General features: G+C 46.4%; 1 protein-coding gene across 1 annotated transcript; it reads left to right on the top strand.

The window, feature by feature from the left end:
- Positions 1-889: 889 nt before the first annotated feature.
- Positions 890-13,705, top strand: LOC309602863 (transcription factor JunD-like). The gene has a single exon (XM_082336923.1). It carries the CDS (start codon positions 931-933, stop codon positions 2,251-2,253), a length of 1,323 nt encoding a protein of 440 aa, XP_082193049.1. The 5' UTR covers positions 890-930; the 3' UTR covers positions 2,254-13,705.
- Positions 13,706-14,174: the final 469 nt, after the last annotated feature.

The raw sequence follows: 14,174 nt of genomic DNA, 5'->3' as shown, positions 1-14,174 counted from the left end.
CTGGTGGGTGTGTAGGTGAGCCACTGAGGCCCTCAGTCAGCAAGCCGACTTAAAAGAGAGCTTTCAGCAGCTCTGTCAGGATCATGTTAGTACCCCCAGCAGAAGGGACTTTTAAAAGACTGGGTGGAAAGCATTTTCCTCATCCTGTAAGAATTTCAGAGACGTGGAGACGGGCAGGGGGAATTGTCTCAAGTGAAGAAAACAAATAAATACCACCCCCAAACTGAAAAACAGTACTTTTATGTTCCAGTCATGTTGAAAAGACGTCTAAGCTGTTTCAAGCCCTTTCTCTAAACTTTTTTTTTCGGAAGAAAAGCTACATCAGATCCGTCTCCTTCTTGCGAGTGGCTTTTGCTTTGACAAGTCGGCATGTTTCCCGACGGCCGAGCGTTTCCGCGGCAGGCGTCCCAGCCCGCGTTGTGGGGAAGCGTTAACCCTGGACACCCGCGCTACGCCGTGCCCGTCCCTCACAGCAGCCAGGGCTTTGCTCGCTTTCCTCCCGCAGGACGTGTGCCGTGGCGGGGGCATCCCCGGGGGATGCCGACGGGAAACCCCTCGTCCCGGGCGAAGCCCCCCGGCAGCACCTCCTCTCCCGCACCGCCGCCGCGGGGCGAGTTTTCGGGGGGAAGCAGCGCGGGTTGCCCACGGACACCCCACCGGGGCAGCAGCGGGGCTGCGGCGGGAAGCCCTTTCGCGCAAGCCCGGCGGGCGGGGGAAGGAGCGGGGGGACCGGCGGCGGCGGCGGCGGCGGCGGCGGCGGGGCGGGCAGTCGGCGGGTCCGGGGCGGGGCGTGGGGCCGGCGGTGCCGGGAGGCGGCTCAGTCCCCGCTGCCAGCCGAGGGCGGCGGGCCCCGCGGAGCAGGCGCCCAGCCCGGCCCGCCCCGCACCGGAGCCGCCGCTGCCGCCGCCGCCGGCCGGCGAGGGCGGCAGCATGAGCGGCGGGCGTAGCGGGCGATCCGCCGTGAAGATGGAGGCTCCGTTTTACCCCGAGGAAGGACTGGAGCTGCTACGCGACTTCGTGCCGCTGCCCGGTTTCGGCACCGCCGGCGGACCCGGGGCCGACGCGGCGGCGGCGGCGGCGGCGGGGCAGAAGCTGCTGCTGGGCGCCGGGAAGAAGCGGGACCTGGCGGCCGCCGCCCCCGCCCCGCTGCCGGGGCCTTTCGCCCTTCGCCCGCCCGCCGGCGCCCGCGGCAGCGCGGCCGCTCTGCGCTTGCTACAGCCGCCGCCGGCCGCCGCCGCCGCCCCGCCGCCGGCCGCTGGCTCCGCGGAGCCGGCGGGCGGCGGCGGGGCGGCGGCGGCGGCCCGCGGCGGCCCGGAGGCCGCGCTGGGCTCGGCTGCCGAGCTGCCGCTGCTGAAACTACCGCCGGCCGCCGACCTGGAGCAGCTGCTGATCCAGGGGGGAGCGGGGCTGGGGTCCGGCAGCCCCGGGCCGGCGGCGGCCGGGGCGGGGAGCGGCGGGGCAGCGGCGGCGGGGCCGTTTCTCTACCGGCAGCCGGTGACGCAGGAGCAAGAGGGTTTCGCCGACGGTTTCGTTAAGGCCTTGGCCGACCTGCACAAGCAAAACCAGCTCTTGGCGCCGCCGCCGCCGCCGCTCTCCACGCCGGGACCCTGCTGCACCGCCCGCCCGGGGCCGCCGGGAGCCCCCGCCGCCACCGCCGACCCGCCGGCCGTCTACACCAACTTGAGCGGCTTCAACCCCGCGGGGCCGCTGAGCCCCTCGGGCAGCGCCTACCCCGCCGCCTCCGCCCCGCCGCCGCCGCCGCCGCCGCCGGGCCTGGCCTTTGGGGCGGCGGGTCTGGGGAGCGGTCGGCTGCCGCCGGCGCGGTCCCTGGAGGAGCCGCAGACGGTGCCCGAGGTGCCGCCGTCGGCGGGCGGGGAGGGCGGCAGCAGCGCGCCGACGCCGCCGTCGCTGTCGCCGCTGGACGCGGAGAGCCAGGAGCGGCTGAAGGCGGAGCGCAAGCGGCTGCGGAACCGCATCGCCGCCTCCAAGTGCCGCCGGCGCAAGCTGGAGCGCATCGCCCGGCTGGAGGAGAAGGTGAAGGCGCTGAAGGGGCAGAACGCCGAGCTGGCCGCCACCGCCAACCTCCTCCGCGCCCAGGTCACCCAGCTGCAGGGCCGCGTCCGCAGCCACCTCTCCTCCGGCTGCCACATCAACGCCGCAGGCCATCCTCCCCCCGCCGCCGCCGCCGCCGCCGCCCAGCCCCGGGAGGCGGCCCCCGAGGCGGCCGCCGCGCCGGAGACCAGCGCCTGCTGAGGAGGGACGCCCCGCCGCCGGCCGGCCCCGGCCCCGTTCCCGGCGCTGGCCCCGGCCCCGGCCCCGTTCCCGGCCCCGGCCCTGTCCCCGCCCGCCGCCGGGGCGGCGCGGAGGCACCGCGGGGCCGAGGTGCGCGCCCGCCGCCGCTCTTCTCTTACTAATTATTATTATTATTTATTTGCGCCGGGAGAAGGCGGTTGCAGGAGCCGGGTGTTGCTAAGCGTTTCCCGAGGTCTGTCCATCGATGTTGCACTCGGCAGCGAGGGTCTGTGTGGGTGGTTTTGGGGCAGGTGGTTGGTTTTTTTTCAGTGAAGTACTTGAGGTCTGTGGAGATTTCGAAATTAGCCTAAGGGAATTCCTGTTTACAGAAAGATTCAACTTTATTTTCATGGGGGATATAAAAAGTGTGTTTCCTAATACACCTTACTGAACTGTATAGCAATGGATAAGCTTTTCAAACTTAAAAAAAAAAAAAAAAAGCCAGAATCGTACCCTTTTGAAAAGATGTGCGTGTATATATATATTTAAAACATAATATGGCTATGTATATTTTCTTGGTATTGATAAAGAACTTTTTTTAAAATACCGTCTTTCTCTAGAGCTTTAATTTGCCATTGAGAGTTAAGACAACTGTGTGGGTGCTCTTGCACTTAGACGGCTTTGGTTTTAAAATCGAAGCCTGGAGGGAAATGATTTTTGTTGTAAATCTTAAGCAGGATGAAATGCATTGCTGACTCGGTCATATGAAAATACTTTTTTAAACTGTACGCTCCATATTTCTTGTGCCAGTGCAAACTTGGGGCATTGATAGTTATTTATTGAAACTTGAACACTTTTGGACGTTGCCTAGACCTTATTTTTCTAGATAACACGTTAGTAGTGAAAACGGTTACTTTGGCAAGAAGAGCTTTACTTTTTTTTCCTTCACTGTGTACATTCCAGTAGTGTTTGCTCTTTATGTAGTATAGTAACAATACAGTGCTATACAGAAAAGGGCTAAGATTTGGGGTGGGTTAGCTATAAAGGTGGTAATTCCATTGTATTCTGTTTGAATAAATTGCAGAAATATTACAGAGAAGTAGATTTATTTTTCAGTAGAAATCTGTGTATCTTGCTTCTTGGTCTACTTTGTTCTAAAGAAACTTTCTGCAATACTCTAGGGGCACAAAGAGTCAGCGCTAGAACGTGAAACGTTTTTCTGGTTGGGAAGAATTGGTGTGATTTATTTCTTTGTCAAGATTTTACTAGCAGAAGGGAATGGCAGAGGAACTATTTCCTCTGATTTGACATAATCCTCAATAAGTTTTTGAAAGCTTTAGATCCCTTGCTCGGCACTACTGCCTACCTTGCTTCTGCTGCACCTGTGTATTTTGAGCATAGCCGCTAACGCCGCGCTGTCGAGCAAGCCCTGTGGCGTGGTGCCGTGGGAAGGGTCTGTCGGAGTGTGAGGGTCACCCCACCAGGAGTCCCCCCGAGCGGGGGCCGCGGGCCAGGCCTGCCGCTGGGGGAGGGCAGGGCTTCTCCTGAGCAGATCCAGCTGTGGAGCGGGGCCCGCTCCCCTCTTTGAAACTGTGCTAACAACTCTGCTTGAACTCAGAGGCAAAACTTAACATGGGGATATGTGTCTGTGCCAGCTTGTGAAAATGGGGGATTGTATGAGGAGCCAAGGGGGCATAGACATCTTTATGTGTACAAGCCATTGCTCAGATCTGTTAAACCCACTCAGGAGCTGTTAAACATCTCTTACTTCTTCTGCAGGCTGCACTTGATGCTTTGAAATTCCAGAAGAATGGGATAGACTCACAGTTTTTCTTGCTTTTATTGGGGATACGTGAGTGCTATCTGTTCAGAAAGTTGAGCTGCAGCAGTCAAGTGTGTGAGCTTTTCCTTTTAGTGCATAGTCATTCCTGGCACACGTGTGAAATGACATGACAATGCATAGTAATTGTGTTATTGTAGCTGAGATGCTCTGAGGATATTTCTTTTCTTAATGCATATGCAAATTAGGTAGAAGCCATATTAATCATTGTATAACTGTGCAACCATGTCACCAGAGCCTTTTTCGGTGGTTGAAATGATTGCCTGTAACAGTACCTTCTGCTGTTAGAAATACTAATATACAGATAAAAAATTATTTTGATCTTAACACAGGTTTAAAGGCATCCTAAAGTCATTCTGAACCGGACACCATACAATCTGTAGCACTGCTTGTTATATAATAACCGGGTGAAAAATAACTGTTTTTTACTACGTGGCAGGCATCACCTGTCTGCAAAGATGCTGCAAGACTGGAGAAACTGATAAAGACTTTTTTTCCCCACACACACTTAATATGCTTTCCCTAGTGAGAGAGGTAATGCTGCCTGGTAGATTTTTTGATGCGACATGCTTAGCTTTACTGTATGTGTAGTGAGGTGGGGTTTTTTAAGGAATCCTGGAAAAATTTGTAAAAATTACATGGGTGGACACTGCTGTTTCAGTTCTTGTATTTGCAAATGAGCATAGGGCTAGGTAAAGATCTTGCGGTAAGACACAGGACAGTGATAAATGCAGCTGTGCAGTACGTGTTCTTTACTTATTTTACCATTTCTGGTCAGAATAAATTAGCAATGTCCAAGGAGAAGTGGGGGATCCATAAGACACAGGAAATCACTGCAAGTCCCCTTCCCAGCCAAGGGCAGGGCTATAATGGGCTATAACCTGGCAGGGTTATAATGAGCTCACCCTTTTCAGCATGGTAGTGTTGAAGCTGGAAACCACCACACGTTACCTCTCTCCCATCTGAACTTTCTGCAAGAACAGTCCTGCATCCAGCCTCTCAAACATCTCATGCAGTAACTTCTTTCATAGCCTGCTTTGTGTTCTAGCTGATATCTGTTAGGTAGTAGAGGTGCTGGCAGGCCAGCTCTGCTACCCTGATGACTGACGAGAGGTTACTAGTGAGGCTGGCGGCTCCAGCTCTCTGCTAGAGGCTACTATTCTGGTAGTAGAGTTGTCCGAAAGAAATGTCTTTTCTGTAGAGTGACAGGTTATCTTCATAAATGCCTTCTTTTACCTAGTATTTAGGCTAAGACACAGGATCTAACACTGACGTGACCAAAATCTGAAAATAGTGTGGGGTGCTTGGTTTTTTTCCCCTATTGATTCTGCTAGAGGTTGCTGCACCTATAGCAGAGATATGAGTGGATAGCCTAAGCACCTAACAGTTTAAACCAATGTAACAAGACTCAGGAGCTCTTGCCTGCTGCAGCCATCAGCCTTGATTGTTACCGTCTTCTAAAATGTATCGGTACTCTGACTTTTACCCCTGCAGTGTTCCTAAATCTTTAAGTATGGCTTCTTTATTTTGTCCTGCCTTTTTTCTTCAGTTTGTTGCAACATTTTTCTTGTCTGTTTCTTTCAGGTTTTGATTTTCTGCCTAAAACTTTGGTCACTGTGAGATGCTAAAAGATAGATGCTGGGTAAAAATTTTCTAGACTGTTCATATGATTTGCTTCAATGTAGCTCCTTTTCAGTAACTGCAGGCAAGTTGGCTGTATAAGTGTCACTGTAAAAAAAGAAAAAAGTCCGTTTATGTTCAGTGGAACCTCAGTGCTTTTTAGCATTTTTCTTCATCCTTCAAAACTGTACCATGTTTTGTTGTACTTGTGCACACTATTCACTAGTCCTTACAAAGATTCTCACTGCGTGACTTGATTAGCAGGCTACCCTCATGCCCTTCTGATCTGATTTTGCATTCCAGGTGTGAACCCGTGACAAATAAATAGCCTCCTTTTTTCCTTTGCCCTAGGTATAATCTCTGCTCTGCAGATCACGCAGTCCCTTCCTTTGTGTTTGTTGGTGGATGCTTGCTCCTGTGCACATCTCGCTTGCTGCTCGTCAGCAGATTTTGAATGCGCTTGAACCGATGTCTTGATCTAGATGTGAAGTGCCTTCCTATTTAGGTGCTAGAGCAAAATAGTTTGATTCATAAATAACTTTCATTTCTTTGAATTGTTATCAGATCTTTTCTGTCTTGGAGAGTAGGAGGAGGAGTGTTTGTGGTGAGGGAAGTCTTGTTCACTCCTTCCTTGGGCAGAGGGAGGAGCTCCCATCAGTTCTGCCCCTGCTTGCTGTGAGTGCAGGGGAAGTACTCTGCTAGGACTGATTCAAATGATGTAATTACTAGAACAGTTGATTGGTTTGCTTCCCAGCATAGAACGGGTAGTGAAATCTGTCTGTATCACAAGGTGTCCAGACAGGTCTGGGTGGCTGGTGAGTGGTTCTTACAACTTTCACTATGACTCCAGGTCGAGCCCATTTGGCAGGCTTAGAGAGCAATTCCCAAAGCACAAGTACTTTGCATACTTTGAGAAGCGTAGGTGTTTTGGGGTGATAAGTCCTGGTTACCGAGAGGAGTGATGCTGGTGGCGGTGGTGACATTTTTGTCATGAGCCTTTGATGGTCTTGCAACAGGTAAATACCTCAAAGGATCTGGACTCTTCCCTGCATACCATAGATCACTATTGACTATCATGCACTGTTCAAGATCAAAGGGTGGCCCTACTACAATTCTCGGTTATCTTGGTTCGTGTTTATGTCCTTACTGAAGGAAGAGTCATGAGGCATCCTTTTTTTTCATTTAAATGTCTGATTGACTCTGTCTGTCTCACCTTTGACAAAGGAGTGATCTCCCAAAGTTAAGCCCTGAGGCATTCTGCAGTTTGCAGCTGTTAAAGTGGAAATTTTATTTGGTAACTAATTTCTAATCAGTTACACAGCTCGATGATACTTTCTGAATTATTGTGTGGTGTTGTTCGGTGGTGTCTGAACTACAGTTGCATGCTATGTCTGAATTACTAGTTGTGCTGAAAATAGCGACTTGGCTGCCATAACCTGAGTCTTGGCTGTTTGAAGCCAGTAGTTTCTTAGAGAAAATGTCACTATATCTGAAATTAATATGCAAGAAAGAAAAAACATCTACTTGTAACATAAGTCATTCTTTGATGCATTTTTTGTGTCCTGCTTCTGGAGTGTAAGTTTAAAAAGAAAAAGCGATGAGTTACATTTTCATTTATTCTTATGTGCAGCTGTAACTGCTGCTGGATAATTTTGCTCTTTCCTTACTTGATTCTCTAAGTTTCTATGTTTAGCAAGTAGGCAAATTGGAGTATGACATATCTGTGTACATACTTGATTTGTACAAACCCACTTCCATTTTCCAAGTATTTTGTTTGCAGCTTTACTGTAACTGAGAATGAGTGTTGAAGAGTTCCTAGGCTGTTTTGACACTCTTTGGTTGCTTCATCTAATCAGTATTGTGTGCAGTGACTGTGCATCTTCCAACAGAAGTATACAGTAAAATCTGTCAGGGATTCACCTTTTTTAACATTTGGCAAGACCTCTATCAGCAGAAAAAGCCTTGAACAGAAAGCTTTCACAGTGCATAATCATCCTGCAAATGTTGACTTATCTTTCTAATGCCACAGTCACTTGCTGTGGGGCTGCATCAGGGTTTACTGTACCTGATGCAGTATGATAAATGTTCCTGTGACAAACTGCAGAATCTAAAGTTTGTTATAAACTTGTTAATCTTACTGCACATGTTGAAACTTTACTGTGAAGGTGTTGATGAATTAAATCTGAATTTATGGAGACTTAGGCTGTTACGGTACATTATGGGAGACAAGAGGTATTACTAATTCTCAGTTACTCCTGTCCTGTGTTTCAAAGATCTTTCTGTTTTTATCCTGCCTATGAACTGGCTTGCAGCTGTTTGTGCTGTGAAACTTCTCTCTTCATAATGGTCTGGTAGTAACCCAGAGGCGGGACAGAAGCAACTTCTGCATGAAGTGGTCATGTGTGACAAACTAAATGTAGGTTTCTGAAAAACACTGCAACAGTGAGGGCACACTGGAGAACTTTCCGTTGTCCATGTGTTGCTCAGACAGTCTAGAAATTTATACACCTAATTCATAGCAAGGGTGGCTTTCCAAGAGACCATCTTGTTGACTTGCTACAGGCATTGATCCTTGCTGCTTGCTTTATTCTGGAAGCAGTTTTCCTTAGCTATTGCATACCAGAAGATTTACTTTCTGCATCAATATAGTCACAAACCGGATCTCTGCTTGGATGTTGAAACAGTCCGCTGCATGTAGGTCAACCAGAATGCTGTGCTCTAGCTGTCTTCGCAGGGTCCTGCTGAGGAAACAGTGGTGGGGAGAGGAAGGAAGCCAGTCTAGGATCTGTATCTTCACACCAACGCCCTGTTTTGAAATGCAACTTTCTGTTGAGTAGTCTTGACAAAAGTATGTCATTGATGTAAAAGCACTGAATCTTGGTCTTGTGCCTGCAGGGCACATGAGTTCTTGGGCTGGAGTTCTGCTTCAGGTGGTATCCTCTCAACTCAGTGTCAGCCACCGATATGGGAAAAGCCAGCAAATCCAGCCTTTATGAACAAATTCTTCTGAAGCACACAGATAGCCGCAAACACATGTCAAGGTGTGCACAGACACTAGCATGCATAGAGAAGGGCACGGACAAATGGAGGAACTGATTTTCTTAGCTGCAGTGATACACGATGGGGCATCTTCATATTCTTTGTCATGGTCGAGTCCTCTCAGAAGAAAATTAAGCTGCAATTCTGTGTATGATTGCAAGGTGATTTTTTAGATTTCCAGTTAAATTGGAGAACTGGCAAATCCTGCAATGCTAAATTAACACAAAAAGATCGTTTATTTTAAAGTCACATTTAGCCTTAATGTAATCTGAAGTGCTGCAGTTCATATGTAGTAATTTGCTGCAAAGTGAAGGGAAGGTTATTATAAATAATGGTTGCAAGGGAGTCACCCTAAATAATTACCTACCTGCTGTTTGCTTTTTTGTCTGTTATCAAAAGGTCTGTATCCATAGTGTGGCTAGCTGTAAATTGACCTTTGCTCTGAATTTCTAGTACTAGCAACAAACATGGTCTGCAATAGTTTAAGGAGTAAGTGTGCTGGCTAAATGGCTTTTCTCGAGGAATTATGATTTCTGTAGGAATGCTTTGGAGTGATGGTTGACAATGAAGCCTTGCTAACACATGGAGATAATAAATATGACCAGTTCACTGTGCGCTGATACACTGCTAGATTCTGATATTTAGCACACTGCTGATAAGATTTACTTCTACTGTTACTTATTGGTTAAGAACTAGTTCAGGTGGAATTGTAAGCCACCTAAATAAGGTCCATACAGTCTGGAGAGCTGTGTCACTGGAGATCAGTAACAGACCCTCCATCCCATCCCAGAAAAAAAATCTTTGGTTGCAGTCTTTCTTTGTTTTAGTTTCGGTTTTGCAAGTTTGGTTACTTTTCTAGATTAAGTCCTATTTTACTCTTCCCTTGACATTTATTTAAATAAATTTGAAAACCTTTCTGCTGAGTACCTTGAAGCATCTCTTGCAACTTTTCAGTTACAATCAGTGAGACTATGGTATTACTTCTGTCATAGATGGAGAAAGCTGAAGCTGTTAAAAGTCAAGCTTCTCACTGCATCCCTGTTCTTAGACCATGGACTGAACACTCAAAAAATCATAACCAGTAGCTTGAACTCTGTAGAACTGTTTGATACCATTTTCTTGTCCTCTCCAGAAAGCTTCCCACCACCCTGAGGAATGTGTGGCCCTCCTGCCCGACATGGAAAATTGACCTTTAAGAATGAGCAGTCTTAAAAAAAAAGGCTTATGAAGATAGTCTTGTGGTTCATGCTGAGCCTTTTGAAGGATAACATGTTGAGCTTGAGAACCTTTCCTACACCTCTGTTTTATACATCTCCAGATTTTCTTGTAATGCAGGACACAAGCAATGTGGTGGCATAGAATAAAGTTAATGGACTGCTCCAGAAACCATATTTAGGATACCCTCCTTCTTTTTACCTAGTAACTGCTAGGGAAAGATACCGGTAGAAGATACTGGTATAAAACTCGCCCTTCGTAATGAATAGAGCCAGAGGTTGAACTCTTGCTTTTCCCAATTTTTACTATTCTGTCTTTTAATATCCTTCATGGAAGGGTGACAGAAATAGTGGGAAAATACTGACTACTGGAGAGTTAAATAATCTTGTTATATATAATATGTCACATAAGCTATGGCCATAAGTAGCTAGAATACCTATTCTATTTACAGTCTGCAAGATGACACCTTCAGAACAGGGATTCATAAAATGCTGCCTAAGTGTCATTATCAGTCCAAACCATTTTATGCCAGTTACTAAAACAGTATTGCAAATCTTTGTGATGTTTGAAAGTCTTTCTGGGCACACTGTGAAATCACAGCACAAGCTAGTATGTCTGTGGTATCTTTGTGGTATGATACCACTTTTCCAGTAGGCCAAAAGTGTGTAATAAAGTCTACTTTTTTATTCCTTTCCCCATGGTAATAGTTAGAGATGATAGCCGGAGGAACCAGCAACAGTAAGAAAAAACAAGGAATCCAAGGAAGAAATAAAATTTCTCTATGATACAGTATTTAATGGTAATATTTATTGTATGTTTAAGTGGTGGAGAATTAAGATTGCTCTTCAGAATGCTTTTTGGCTTATTTTGTTTTGTTACTACTCCTCAAGTGTCTTCTAAACTTCTCTTCTTTGGAAACTGTGCCCCTCCCTGTTTGGCCTGATGACTGGTAATTTCACACTTGCCCTTATTTATTTAAAGCCATGGCAACCACCGTACTGAAATGTCATCACGTAAAGTCCAGGTCTGAATGCTGACTGATGATGCAAAGGTCTGCTCTCTAATAAAATATGGCCCATGAAGGACGAGCTCCAAAAGGCAGCTACGCCCTCTCTTCAAGCATTTGCTCTAATTTTAAGGCTTTCCCATGTGGTGTTGCTCAACATGTAGCAAAACAAGTTCTTGCAAGCCCCTTGAGCATTCCTCCGTATGTAACAGATTAGATATTCAGGCTTTGTTAATTTTTTCCTCCCCCCTCTAAAAAAAAACCCAAACCCGGAACAAAAGACCAACACAAACAAATCTTGGAGAATTGTTTCACTTAGCTGCAAAGCACTGTTTGTTAATTACAGAGGCACTTAGCACAGTTCTGATGTGAGCCATCAATGTAAACACTTACTTGCACCAGTGATTTTGCTTTGGTTGCGCTTAGCTACTTTGTAGGGGACAAAGGGAAGGGAGTAAGTGTTGCAATATAGCATTGTGCAATTCCTGGCTTTCAAATAGAAAATGATGAGCAAGTCTGCATAGGTCTCTCACCCACTAAAATTTGGCCACTGCTTCTTACCACTCCCACTCTTCTTAATTAGGAATAGGTCTACTGGCTTATTAAGGTCAAAAGGAGAGAAGGGATCTTAAGAGAGGGCAGTGTCAGGGCTGTTCTGCTGTGAAAGGCCCTGAGCCTCCTGGGCCTTAAAACTCAAGTTAATCTGTCAGATTACCTCCAGGTTTTGATGTCTGAAGGTAATCCTTAGGCTCCCCATGCCGGGTTTTACCAGGAAAGGCGTCTGGGTCTGTATTGCTGAATAAGTCTCGCTGGTGAAGTAGCTCTTCAGCTTTCCGTGTTTTTCAGTCTGTGAAGTTGTAGGACATTCTTCCAGGGCAGTTTCTCTTTCCTGGAGTGGCTTATCTAAGGCCGGCTTGTTCTTCCTGCAGTTTCTGCCTAGACTGAAAAATCTTTCTCAGGTTTAGGGGACCACACATGTGCCCTTGCTGTGTGGTGTTCGTGACGGCTAATGTTGTATCATGCAAAACAGACCCCCTGAGAAGAGGAACAGCTCCGGATAGCTGCAGACTGGGAAAGATGAAATCCGTCATTCTTGGAGCAATACGTCTTCGCATTAGTTGAATAGAGCAACTAACTCCCATCAGCTAAAAAGGAGAGAGCTCTTGGGCAATAGGACCCAGCTTTGAAAGCACTCGGGGGTTTCTGCTGCCTGGTTCTGGCTGAACTTCTGTAATGCAGAAAACGCTTAATGCCCTGCAGTACCATAAGCCTTGCAATATCATGGGCTGGGGCTGCTGCTAGGATCAGGCAAGTCCTGTGGTCCTCATTGGGATTACAGTCATGCCACATGCTGATCAACAAACCAAAGTGATCTCCTGAAAAGGAGAAGCAGCCCCTCCCTGCTGGGTAGCCACCAGCATCCCCAAGCTCTCTTTTTGTCCAAAAGGAGAAGTGCGAGCAAACTGCCACTTCCTTCAGCTCTTGAATCCAATCTGGTTCTTCCCAGGCCTTTGTGCGTGGCGCCAAAACTTTCTCATTCAGGATAGCTGTTCAAAACAAATGGTGGAGGCAGAGCAGTTCAGATTTGGCTTTGCTCTTCCAGCAGCTTACGTGCAACTAGTCAGTGGGTGATTGTCTGCCTACATCCTTTCCTGGGTTCTTGTAAGTTGGATTTACGTGTACCTTCTTATTCTGCCTTATTAAATTAGCTGGCACAGAGGAAGCCTCTGAGAAACCCTTTCAAAATCTCTGCTTCAAGAAGAATTCTAAAAAATTACAGTATTCGAATAGATTAAAAAAAACACCAAAACCATGGAAAAAAACCAAACAACAAAACAAATTACTTTGTATGGATATAGAAATATTTTCCCTTTTTTTAAAACTGATTATTTTGGGGAATTCTTCAAACAGGTGTGCTGGCAAGGACATTGCACACAGACGGCGGTAATCATAGTGAAACAAAATTCAGTAGCTACTCATTTGCTGGATTTGGTCAGGAGAGGTTTATCAAGGACACTTCTGACAGCTTTTTTTCTGATGCGGTGATTTTTTTTATGTAAACAGAAGCTACAGGGCTTAATAATATACAACTGAGGATTATGTCCATTGTAATTTTTTTATGTTACTTTTACAAACTATGTAGTATTATATTCAAATTACTTATTTCTGAGACAAAGTGGACGATATTAGTTGGCATCTTGCACTTGATTAAATGTAAAACATTTTCTTAATTTAGTGATGTGTTTAGGAGAATACTGTAACTTACTGAATATACAACAGTGATAACTGTGTTTACAATAATTTTCCAATTCCTACTGTTCAGTGGTAGCCAACTTGTTTAAGAATTAAAAGTAAGGCATACTGCTATTGGCAACCTTGGAAAAATTAACTCAATGCTGCTACCACTAAATACTGTGGCATGGATACCATGGGTTTAAATGGCAGCAGAATTGTATTCCAAGCCTCTGTCTTAAGTACTTGTAACTAAAAGGCGACTTGCCTTGTGCTCATTTATGTATCCCTGTGTGTAGTACATCAGTTAGAAATCTGTTAACAATTGATCTGTAACACTAGGACCTTTATGGAGATCACAGTGGGGTTTTTGTTTGTTTTTGTTTGTTTCTGAACAGACACTTAGACATTTTGGAATGTATAACATTGATCCTTGTGCTGGAATTGTTTACATGCAAAAAGGTATTTATGATTTTTTGCAAACTGCAATGTGCAATTTTGTACATGTGTTTTAAACTAAAGAGTTTATAAGGAAGATATTGTATGTACAGTACTTGGACATGAGTATTATTTCTTTGATATAAATATCTAGAGGAAAATTAAAATTGCTTTATATTCATATTTTTGGCTGTGTTTTTCATTATTTCAGCAAGAAATCTAAAAGTCAGCTTAAGGCATAGTTCTCATTTTGTTGGAAAATCCAAGAAGAATTTGCTGATCTGGGCTTTTTTTACAATATTTTTTAATCACGCTTAATATGCTGCTTCTTTTGATTGTATCAACATTTTGAAGTGCAAGGGAGGAAGAATTTTCTTCTTGTAAAAATGCTGCTCTTCAGGATAACTTCCCTATATGCTAGAGCAGGTGCAACTCAAAAAGTAAGCTTCTGTAAAGAGCAAAAGAGGAGAAGAGAAAGTCCAGCTCTGGTGACATCACATTTCAGGCCATTGCTAAGAAAAGCTGACTGGAGTCGTCAGCACTGTGGGATGG

This window comes from Platalea leucorodia (genome assembly GCF_965183815.1).
Source record: "Platalea leucorodia genome assembly, chromosome: Z".
NCBI lineage: Eukaryota > Metazoa > Chordata > Aves > Pelecaniformes > Threskiornithidae > Platalea > Platalea leucorodia.
The sequence above is the reverse complement of the archived record's forward strand: the minus strand, read 5'-3'. Positions and strand labels throughout refer to the sequence as shown.